We start from the raw sequence: 12340 nt of genomic DNA, 5'->3' as shown, positions 1-12340 counted from the left end.
TGGCATTTAAATATATAAAATAAATATCAAAAATATAAGTCTTTGTTTTACTATGGTTGCAAATATCAAAAAATTTCTATATGTGACACGGCACCAGAGTTGAGTTAGGGTTTTTCAAAATGCTGACATGCCGAGCTCAAAAGGTTCGCCATCACTGCTCTAGCCACTGAGCCAAACTGGTCAGGGCCATTCTCCTTCTTGATTGTGGAGGAAAACCAGGGAGAGAAGCCGAGAGAAGCAAGTGTAGTGGCCACGTTAAAGGTGATCTGGATCATTTCAAAGTGCTTTCAGATTAGATGCCTAAGTTAGCGCCTGTTCCCAAATCATTTCCTTCTCATGTTTGCATGTTTGCAGCGTATTGAGGAATTGGCCATATCACCGCACCTTAAGTGGCTTAATCATTTTGGCTTTCTCTTTTTAAGGTCTGCTTTTCTGACATCCCCTCTCTCCTTCAGAGTGAGATTTGGGGAGATCCTGGATCTTACGCCCTGGTGTCTGCTGCTTCTTTCATCCCTTGGTTTTTGTTATGCTGCCTCTTCTAAAACTAAGTGAGAGCTTTCTCCTGACCATTTCTCCTTTGATTTTCCAATTTATTTAGGCTAGTGATTCTCAAACACCTGGTCACTAAGAACAAGTGGCTGGGCACCCCATCCAGGGGTCCTGTCACAGTAGGTCTCAGGTGGGGCCGGCTAAATGCGTTTCAAACAGCTCCCCGGTTGATGCTGGTAAGTTCCATGGCTGAGGAGTACACCTTGAACCACTGACCTAGACTATTGGTTTTGTCTATCAGTTTGCTGTTTTCCAAAAGGGTAGAGTTTCTTCAGATTTTATTCACTCATGTTTCCTGGAAGCTCCTTACTTTTAATTCATAGGTCAAGCCAGTAGCATGAAAGATAACTCATCAGGTTACCTTATCTACAATAATAAAAGCGTAATATGCTAATTAGACAGACATCCTTCTGGATGTCATTCTGGACAAAGCCGGGGCTGGGCCGAAGCCACCTGGGTCCCAGGTACCTTGCTGGCGGCTGGAGGGAAGCCCGGGTCCCGGGTACCAGAGAAAAGCCGGTGCTGGCAGCCAGGGAGAAGGAAGGCCTACTCTTGCACTAATTTTCGTGCATCCGGCCTTAGCATATATATTTAACATATTTTTATTTATTTCAGAGGGGAAGGGAGAGGGAGAGAAAGAAACCTCAATGATGAAAGAATCATTGATTGGCTGCCTCCTGCACACCCTCTACGGGGGATCAAACCTGCAACCGGGGCATGTGCCCTTAACCAGAATTGAACCTGGGACCCTTCATCCCCAGGCCGAGGCACTATCCACTGAGCCAAAATGGCTAGGGCTTACCTTATATTTTAATTGTGAAGGCTCCCTTGGGATATGAATGGCAGAGCGTGAAATGCGATACTGCTCACAACTTCCCCCAGTGAAGACTTCAATGGTCAGTCTCTCTGAGCCTCAAATCATCTTCCAGTCTTTCTCAACTCAGCATTCTAAGAAGTCTTCTAGAAGTTGACTGAGCTGGCCCCTAATTGAGACTAATTGAATAGCTATATACTTTAGTTTCTCTAATTGCTTATATTATTCCTTTGACACTTCAGGCTTGCTTCCCTCTGCCCAAATTCTGTCCCTCACTGTCTCAAACTTCTCTGCCCTTATGAGAGTGGTGTGCTGTGGGGGGATGTCTGGGGAAGTATCATTTACCTAGACTAGTGGTCGGCAAACTCTTTAGTCAACAGAGCCAAATATCAACAGTAAAATGATTGAAGTTTCTTTTGAAAGCCAAACTTTTTGAACTGAAACTATATAGGTAGGTTCATTGTTATCAACTTAATTAGGGTACTCCTAAGGCTTAGAAAGAGCCACACTCAAGGGGTCAAAGAGCCGCATGTAACTCGTGAGCCGCAGTCTGCCGACCACTGACCTATACTGTGTACCTACTGTGTGCTTAGTTAGATGACATGTCTTCTCCTTCAGCCTTGTCAACCCTACACAGTAATTGTAAGTATTCCCACTTTACAGATGCAGGAAACAGGGCCCTGAATTGATAATTAACTGACCAACTTTATAAGGGACTGCTTGGATTTACTTAAACAGAGGTCCAACTTCAAATCTGGTGCCTTTTTCACATTTCCTTTCTTTAGAATAGTTGTCATCAGGCCTTAAGGGCAGAAAGAAAGTTAACCTGGGCCTATATATGCACACTTGAGATTTTACTTATTGTCAGTTGTTAGATTTGGCAGTATATATGCTGATAAGCAGAAACCTGGAGTGTTCAGTTTCCAAGATATGAATAAAAGAATGATTGCAAACCAATTGAAAATGATCTAATTATGTACTTTGTGTTCGTAATCCAAAGCCCATCCATGACACAGGTATACACAACTTCATTTTCTGTATTGCTAAAACTCAAATAAAATAAGAGTTGGAGAAACAGACGGACTATCAGTTGGTAGGAGGCTTTTTCTTCTTCTACTAAAACACTAGCATAGTAATTGAGAGAACTTAGTCATAATTTCAGTTCTATACAGTTTATCAAATGTGGAAGAAGACATAGTGATAGGCCCCAGTTTGCTAGTTTAAAAATAAAAAAGGTACGATGGAAATCAGACCACCCTTTACTTACCTGATGTGGGAATTAATAAATATTATGTATAAAGCACTTTGAGCACTCTGGAAAGGAGATTCTATGTAATTTTAGCATTATTCATGTTCCGTTACCTTCCTCAGGGTGTCACCAGTGAAGAGAGATATCTTTTATCCTACATTTCACAATATAAAAACAAGGTATTTTTGTTGTTGTTTGTGGCGGTGAAAATCTCCTGTAATTGTACCTGCAGAGGTTGCTCCTATCAAGGAGCCTAGGGCCCTGTTCTTTGGCAGCTTCCCCAAGAGGACCAGCTCCTGAGGCAGGAAGAGAGAGAACCTCAATTAAACAGGCCTGGCTGCTGTGAGATGTGTCTCCCTGACCCCCAGTCCTCTTCTGTGTCCGTCAACCTGCAGAGCAGCAGAATCACATACTTGACTCTGCTGTTCTCTCTTTTCTCATCCTGATCCTATAGCTCATTGATCCGAGATGTCTCCAGAGTGGCCTGTCCACTGTCCTACTTAGTTCTTCTTCTATAACAAATCTCTCATCCTTACTGTGTTCCCCCATTCATACAACCCTGTCTGGCCTGTAAGAATGAGCACAGCTCTGGCCATTTTCTTTTGGAAAATGGGTAAATTAGTGTTTGGACTCACCAGTAGTGGAGACCAGGAAGCAGTGTTTTCATTCCTAAGCCTTGGGCTTCTCTAGTTGGTCCTTCTGAGTCTTAGCCTGGGGTTCCATGTTTGAAAACATTTAGGCTTGGAATGTTGTTCATTAGTAATATCGTGACCTGAAATATTAGTAGGATATAAGCTGTACCTGCACATCCAACAACACGGCTCACCTTCGTGCATTTCAGCGTTTGCATTTATTTTGCAGCACTGTCTTGGGCATGCATCCTCATCTTTACCGTGGTGGGTAATTAATTTATTCCTTTCTCTGCTCTTTCTCACACGGGCTCCTGGCTAGCTTATTGTCAAAGCCATTTCTCTTAATGGTCTTCCTGAATTCTTTGTGTTATCTGCATAATTGTCCCTTCTGCTGCTCAGCATTGTCTACCTCTGAAACGAGGCTGAAGTTCTGGTGCCTTTCTCTGGCCTGGACCGTGGCAGAGCTCTGGCCCGGCCATGTCCCCCAGCACCCTGAGAGGACTTGTTTTGGGTTCCCTCTCTCCCTTTATTTTTGAAAATCAGTTTTGTTTATCCTTTATTTTCCAAGTTCTTCTTGGGCTCAGATAGTTTCCCTCATGTCTTCCCTGCTAGACTGAAGCCACCAAAACACGTACACTTCAGAACTGATCTGGGCTTGTGGCCAGCTTAACCGAAGAGACTTGAGCTGACATGGGAGTCAGTTTGTTTATTTAGGCTGTGACTTTTATAGTGCCTGTCAGGCAAGTGCCTACCTGAATGCTTAATGTTTAAAAATAAAATTACATTTCAAATGGGCCCTGGCTGTGCAAAAAGCATCTCAGTTTCTATATGCCCTTTTCTTGGGAACAGATTTCATTTTCCAGATGACCATGTCTGTGCCTCATTCTCTCTCCCTTTGCACCCACCTTATACCCCCATTCAGCTTCAGATATTGTGAACGGTAGCTTCCTTTTAGTGTGGGGCTTTTCCTGACTTCTTTTCAGAAATCTGGCCTCTCACAGTCTTTAGGTGTGATCTCAGTAAACAAAGAACGCGTGTGCAAAGGTGTGTGTGTGTGCACGCGTGTGTGTGTGTGTGTGTGTGTGTGTGTGTGTAGGAAGCTTGCCATATTTCCTCCCTGCCCCACAGAAAATGTGTTTTCTGGAAGCCCTTTTGACACTGAAGTGAATACCCACTGGCCCTCCATTGCTGAATTCTCCTGAGAGGAGAGAGAGAGAGAGGCCTTTATGCTTGTTGTCATATCTTTTGTTTCTGCTGATTATACACAAAGTAAGCTGTAAATAGCTCTCTCACACACCATGATTCCTTTGAGGTATGTACAGGAGAGTAGATATGCACTCAGCTTCTCCCTACCCTGGGGATCCTAGAGGGTCCCTTACAAGGCCTCGTATTTCCTGTTACAGCACCAGCAGAATGAAATGTAGATGAGTACTAGACAATTACCGTTCCGTAATGAAACCTGTGGCGGAATGTTTAGCCACATTAGCTGATCAGGTTAGTACTTTCTTTTCAACTTAAATGTTTTTTGTTTTGTTTTTTACTTTGAAAGCAAAATATGCAATGATTAAAACAAATAATTTAAAAAGTTCCCTCAGTCTAACTTCTTTTCAGAGATAAAAATCACTACGAACATTTTGCAAAAATCATTGTAGAACTTAGTTTTAAAAATATGGCATTGAAACAGACACTGTGAACGCTGGCATGAAGGAAAGTGGATAGCATTGGAATTCCCCAAATCAATTTTAGGTTTTATATTCCAGTGAAAACAGTCATTGGGTATACACTATATTTTAATATTTTAATTTAAAATAGAGTACTAGTAAGGATTTACACAATTTGTTTCCGCTGTTTCTGTCAATCATTTTTTGACTGCTTTATAGCTATTGCGTTAACAAAGGAGGCTTCTAAATCAAAAGGCCTAATTGTCTAGGTGTGCTGCATTATAACTAATTAGGTCATCAACTTTTTTTTTTAAAAATATATTTATTGATTTTTTACAGAGAGGAAGGGAGAGAGATAGAGAGCTAGAAACATCGATGAGAGAGAAACATCTATCAGCTGCCTCCTGCACATCTCCCACTGGGGATGTGCCCGCAACCAAGGTACATGCCCTTGACCGGAATCGAACCCTGGACCTTTGAGTCCGCAGGCCGACGCTCTATCCACTGAGCCAAACCGGTTTCCGCAGGTCATCAACTTTTATATCCTTTGTATTTTCCTTGGAATGATGAATTAGGAACCAGATACTGTCACTTGCCTTTTCCTTAAAATTTTTTTCTCTGATAATCAATGACACCAATTGTCAATGGGATGGGAGAGTATTATTGGAAGGTGAACTCATCCCTGAAACTGTAGTTTAGTTTGAACCTCAATTTCCTCCGTCGTTCAAATATGGAAGTCCATTTATATGGACACTAACAGATTTTTTTTTTCCGGTTTTGAAACTCGAGGCTTCTAACTATGAGAGTGCTACCCACTTTCCTACTAAATCCTTTTTGTGATCTGGATTATTGAAACATTCTAGAGGCCTGGCACAGCTTCCTTCCAACTTATTCACAGAACTTCTTGTTTTCTCTCAGAAACTGAATTTCTAAGTGTCTGAGGTTGTAATTGAGTGTCACTGTGCTTGGTTAACTGTCTCATTTCCTGTTGAGAGTGTTTATAAAATGCATTCTGTTAGGGGGGAAAAGGAACTAGAAACTTAGAAAATTTGTGATCCGGCCAAATAATATTAAGGTAAGTGGGACTTTGTTCTGTGTATATAAAATAAAGTATTGTTTACACTTAATTCTGACTCACGGATTCTGCTTTAATGAGTTAAGTAGTCACATTTATTGAGGCTTTATGGGAAGCTTTCTTGGGGGGGTTTCATTTTGAAATGGATATTCTAAGATGAGTTTTTTCCAGTCCTTCTGTTGCACCCTAGGGAGAATGACTGTTGCCTGACTCATTAGTGCCTCTCTGTGTGTCATCTGAGGGGTGGAATCAGCATCATTCTGTGTGTGACACAACCCAGATTCACAGTGTCTCGACTCTCCTCCATGCCCCCTTTCTTTCTCATTCCTCAAGTTTAAGGATCGGTTCCCTTTTTCATTGCTTATGTTGTCCCAGACCGAAGAGCACGTAGTCAGCCTTGGTTTCTGGTAACACCTTCTCCATTTCCTTTGTCGTCTTTGTCATTTCTTTCATGTGGAACATCAACAAATGCCCCTAGAACGAATGCCACCAAATACAACTATTACATGCTTTTCATTAACTTTGAAATATGCTCTCAGTTTTTCTTCCTCATTTTTTAGAATTTGGGCAGGGCAACTCTCTAGCACGTGACTCTGAGCTTGTTTTATTTACCTACTCTAAGCTCCGGCTTTTTCATTTGTCAAATGCAGATGCCCATACCACATAAGATGGTTGAAGGTGCCCCTGTGGTGACTGGCTCATTGCAGGTGCTCAGTAAATGTGACTTCTTTTTCCTTTCCCTCTTGGGCTCCCCTGGAGAGATTCCTGGGTAAAGAGTGGTTAATTTCAAAGTTAGATGATATTCTGTCCATTTTGCCTTATGGACATAGGCAGGAAGAAAGAAGGAGAGATTTAAAAAATGGGAGAGTTGAATCTGAAATGTTTGAAGAGTTGACTGAATGCTTTTTAAAAAATAGTAATATTCACTATTTACTATTCATTAGTAAAAATTAGTAATATTGCAAAATGAAGCTTCTTGATATTGTTTAAATTTGGAGAAGTGAACTGATTTGTGGGTCAAAAAGAGAGAGGGAAATACCTTCTAAGACAGCACGCTTGGATGAAAAGTGATCTCTAAACAAAGAAAATTGATTGGCACAGATGATCCTAATTGAAATTAAAACAAAACACCAAAGGAGGACTTTGATAGGGAAAGGACACAGATGGGGTGAAGCTGATTGATGAATTGAGATTCCTATATATATGGATAGATGTATAATTAATGAAATAGTATATGTTTGGAAGTATTGAATATTAGATAAAATTTTTACAAGGAAAAAACAGGTTTAAGTCAAATCTATGTCTTTTTTCACTTATCTTAAAAAGTCTACAATATAGTGAGCAAGTTATAGGAGGCAGTATTTCAAGATGAGATTCACTCCTTATAATGAATAACTTATTTTTGAAAGGGAATTTTACTGTTTTTCAATGTAGAATTCTAGAAACAAAGAACTAAATTAAGTTATACCTGTTTATTGTTATCATTTTATTATTAGAACAGACATAAATAATAGTAAGTAAATAATAAATATTGAAAAATAAACTTGCCTTTGCTATTCTATACTAGAAATAGAAGAAATAGATTTGGATAGAGCTTTTAAGAGTGCAGAGGAACTTTAGGCATTATGGAATACAATTTTCTTAATTCCCACATAAGAAAATTATAAGAGGAATAAATATTACCAAGCTTCTTTTCCCCTTCCCTTATTTCCTTCCTCCATGCCTTTTTACCTTTCTCCTTCTCTCCTCCTTCCATCTTCAGATATTTAAGTGCCTACCTTGTGCTGCATGCTCTAGATACAAGGGGGAATACATTTTATGTGGATCTTTTTTTCTTGGAGTTTACCTTCTTGGTAGTTAGTAAACCAGGATGTGTGATGTTTACAACATGTTTGACCTACTAAGTGTCAAAAACCTGTGAAGCCATGATGGCCTGTTTCAGACCTGCAGTTGGGATGTCCCTGCTTCTGCCTGGGTCAAGTGTGTGTGTGTGTGTGTGTGTGTGTGTGTGTGTGTGTGTGTGTGTGTGTATGCGCGCGCAGTTCTCAGCCACCACGCCCAGCGCCTATCTAACTCCGCCATATTCCCCCAGGTTCCAGTGGCATGTGCTGGCAGAGTGCTGGGTGCAGACTTCTGCCCAAACCTGGAGGAGCCAGACCAGAGGCTGGAAGTCCAGGTTGGAGTCTTACTGTTTTATCAGTTGGGGGTGGCGTGACAGAAACAGTGGCCCCCAAAGGCCACACAGATGTATCTGTGACATCAGGAGACGGACGGACAACCATTGAGACAAGTGTAGAAGAGGGATCAGTGTAGCATATATGCAGCAAAATGTCCTTTTCAGGATAAGTTGTCTGTAACTGGAGATCATTTATTTATTATCCACATACTGCAGTGGATAAGACCGTGGTTTCTGAAGGCTGGCTGCCCCGGTGATGCAAGCTGCTTGCTGTGAGACCTTTGGCAAGTCACTCAGCTTAACTGAGCTTTAGCTTTCTCATGTGTGACATGGAGATCTACCACACAAGGTGATTATGAGGATTAAATGTTCCAATGTATACCTAGCAGTTAACCTAGGGCCTGGCACGCAACAGGCACTCTGGGAATATTAGCTCCCATCTTCTTAAATCATCATAGTCATGTGCTAAGCACTGCGCTAAGGACTGGGGATACATGGTGAGCAAGGCCTGCTTCCTGCATTATGGTCTCCCAGCCCAGGAGAATGGAAGCCATTCCAGTGGGCACTGTCTTTGAGAAATAGGACTCAATAATAGCTGTCTTCCTTCTTCATGGATTGGGAGATAGGGCCTCTGGCAGAATAGTAAGATTATTAGCAAAGTACATTTTTTTGGTGAAAGTATTGACTTGGAATTCAGTTCATTTTGTTTGGTCTTGAGATAGTCAAAGCAGTCTGGTATGTTGCAAATTAAAAATATAAACATGATGTCTTGGCCTGAGTAATGTCTCCACTTCCATGTACCTTTAAATATGTAAGAAATGTGTGTGCCAGTGATGCAAGGCTGAGGTTTCAACAGGGATGCCAATCCCTTGCATAAGCCAACTCAGAGTATTTTTTTAGGACCTCCATTTGGCATCCTTTTCTCAAATTTTCAGACTTACGGGATGAGCATCGTGAGTTCAGTTTTAAAACGTATTACTGATTGGGATAACCCACATGAGAAAAGAGAATAGTTTTAAACATTACTTCTTCACAGTGGGAGTAAAGGTAGAAGGGGTGGTTGGAGGAGGTTTCGGTTTTTATGGTACTGAAGGGTACACCATCACTTGCACACCTGCTCTTGGACTAGGAAGACCACCTGAGCTCTTCAGTGCCACAAGCTGGTACTGCCTGGGTGGTGCATGGCTATGATACAACAGAAAAGCAGGTGTGACACATATGAGACATGAGCGTGCATTTCCCAGTTTTAGAAAGTTAACAGCTTGTGTGTGACACATCAATGCACAGTGATGGAAGACTTTTGATGGAGAAGAGTCTGATCCTTGACCTCTTTGGGTAGGACAATTGATGGTCCTCAAACGTATCACCTGGAATGATCTGTCATGGGTGGCTGTTGGATCATTTGTTTTTGAACCTTGAGTTATGGTGCAAAGAGCAATGGGTTTTGCAGATGTGACTGTGTGAAGTAAAACTGAAAGAGACCGGTGCAGCTCATTATGATGACATACCAAGGGAGGAAATGTGTATTTATAAGTTTCAGTGAAACTCTGGTTGTAGGTAGTGAAACAAATTGTGGAGTTGACAGTTCAGCGTGGGCCTTGCGAGGACAACGGAACTCCTGGGCAAAGAAATGAAAGTGCTCAGTTTATTGGATTCCTCCTCTTGCAACACTGTTTTGGCAGACTGAGTGGAAAGGTGGAACCTGTCAAAAGATAGTCAACTACAGTGAATTGGTGAATTAACTGGGACTCACTCGAACTGTTTCTTTCTCTTTTTTTCCTCTTCATTTTTTAATATGGCTTTCATGCATTGTAATACTATCTAGCATATATCCATATTATGTCAGTCATAACAAACTCGACCCCTAATATCTTCTTCACCAGCTAACAATTCCAGGAGTAGTTTTTAGCTTACAGTCCTTTCATTCTTGCCATGGAATGTATTCTGGTGTTTGTTTGGTTTCCCCCCTTTCCCTTACAGAATGAGCCATTTCTTATATTTTAGTCCAACTCTACACTCCATGGGACTCACTCTAGGACTTGCCAGGGTCATCAGAGTCATTTATTTTCCCACTCGAACCTCAGGCTCTCCCTCAGGGCCAGACACCATAACCACCAGAGGATTCGCGATGTCACCTCGATTCTGAGAATAACCCTGTGGGCACCTCAATTTAGGAGCAATGTGTGTTTATATCTTTTCCTAAAAAGGATTTTCATTTAGACACATAGCACCCATATCTGGTCTACTTTTATATTTAGCTGACATGAGTTTTCATGACTGGTGGCGTCCTTTCCTGCTTCCTTCTATTTTTTTTCTTTGTTGATTAAGGTATTCCTTTTAACCCTTTCCTTTTATCTCTAAAATGTCAGATGGCTTACCAAAGTTATTGTTTCTTAATCCCAAGATCCCTGATACTCTTTCATTAATATACCTTTGGTTTGGAATGATCATAACCTGACTTGACTTTTGCAAGGACATCTGTTTTTTTTTTTGTTTTTTTTTTTTTGGTGTTAATAGACTTGATTAAGAAAAGTAGCTGGAAATCAAGATTTTGATTCATTATCTACCTTTGTTAATATTCTTCAGTGGCTTTTGAAGTAGGTATAAAACTACTTTCTTCAGCTGGGATGGTAAACTGATGTCTAGTAGATGATGATGTATAAAAATTGTGTTCTTATATAAGTGCTTTATAGGCAATGGTTATTCTAGTTTAGATTCCCTTAATTGCTGGTAACTTTTATTTTTAATCAGAGAAAAGTTACTTTATTTAGTCTAACTGTGCCTCATCAGGTATTGAGTTGTTATAGTAGGCCCGGCACGTTTCCTTTCTTGGTTGAGAATTTCAAGATGTGGGGTTTGACTTGATATTTTTCACCACTAAAGTGCTTAGAAAATTAGAGTAAATAATGAACCAATATTTCTGTACTAGATGAGACACAATTTACTGTGGTGTTTCATAAACCACAGACTCCTTTCTTCTGTGAAAGCGTGAAGGATCACTTTTTTTTCCAGACATACCGGGGTGCAAGTGTAAATTTCCATAAAATTTAAATGAGGTGCTTCCTGTAATTAATGAACAATTGTGGCTGCTCTCTAGTCTGCATTGTAATTAACCGTGATCAGGCTTGTTTAGTGATGACACTGTTCCTGTAATAATTTGACAAGCTACTGTGAATTTGCCAGGTTATTAAACAACCTGCAGCATTCACTCATGGAATCACAGGGACGGACGAGCTTGGCTGCTGCTGCTGGTTAAACGCAGCATCGGGGCGGACCAAAAGCTGCCCATGGAAGTCTATGGATCACCATGAGCAGATTTAAATTCCTGGGATTTTGGAGAAGTTAACTAATTGTGTACAGGGTGCCCTGAAAACTTTTCATTTTAACCTACTGATGCAAAACTGGTCATTTTTATGAATTCATAACGAAGCTAGCAAATCTTTTATATTGTTATCACTAGTGTGCATTAAACGGAATCTGAGGTTTCCTCTTCCCACCCTCTTAAATAGGTATATTAATTTTTAAAAAAAACAAAAACCAGTTTCCTCTCCAAATTCATTCACAACATCCCTCAAATATAAGTTCACTGGTATTTTTGAGTGTGTGTTAGAAATAGCAGATGAGCTTGTGCTAAACACAGTTGTGTCACAGGTAGAGTGAGTGATGTAAATGGACTGGTAGACGTCTGTCCATGGTCGCTAGTGCACCCGCCTTCCCCAGCCCCCCTTCAGGTTAAGAACTGTTCAAAACGTTACTGTCTAGTTACTGTGGTGTCTTTCATTCAGATTCTGTTTATTGACGAAACCACAAGGATTCCTGCCCAAAGTACCAGGCGGTCTATGCTTGACTGATTTTGATTTTCTAACATCAGCCCTGGGGTTTATTTGAAAATGTACATAGACTGCAGCTTTAACAAGTCAAGTGACTGCATGTTTTTGACCATGGAGTGGAGTATATCTGAAGATCATTAAATTTAGTGAGGGTAAGGAGAGGGGTGGGGAATAAGTGTAGTAGTCATTGTACCATTGCCGAGTGTGTGAGTGCGAGTGTGTGTGTGTGTGCGTGCGTGCGTATGTGTGTGTGTGACACATGGTTTTTGTCTTTTCATCTTCTCCAAGAGCCAGAAAGTTTCCTGCCGTTCTCTTTCCAGCTCTTGACAAATGATTGCGATGTGATCTTTGCAG

The 12340-nt window shown here is 40.9% G+C and overlaps 1 protein-coding gene across 4 annotated transcripts in view; it reads left to right on the top strand.

Annotated features, from left to right (window-relative positions):
• The window catches only part of BNC2 (basonuclin 2), a 302217-nt gene that overhangs the window by 31055 nt on the left and 258822 nt on the right, over nt 1-12340 (top strand). For 2 of the 4 annotated variants that reach the window (XM_015564720.1, XM_015564721.1), the window contains exon 2: nt 8073-8156. The exons of the other annotated variants lie outside the window; for them this stretch is intronic. In XM_015564720.1, the coding sequence (XP_015420206.1) occupies nt 8073-8156 (84 nt within the window). The remainder of the gene's footprint in view (nt 1-8072; nt 8157-12340) is intronic. 4 annotated transcript variants of the gene reach the window in all.

The sequence above is a fragment of the Myotis davidii genome, unplaced genomic scaffold (assembly GCF_000327345.1).
Source record: "Myotis davidii unplaced genomic scaffold, ASM32734v1 scaffold197, whole genome shotgun sequence".
In the NCBI taxonomy this organism is placed as follows: Eukaryota; Metazoa; Chordata; class Mammalia; order Chiroptera; family Vespertilionidae; genus Myotis; species Myotis davidii.
The sequence above is the reverse complement of the archived record's forward strand: the minus strand, read 5'-3'. Positions and strand labels throughout refer to the sequence as shown.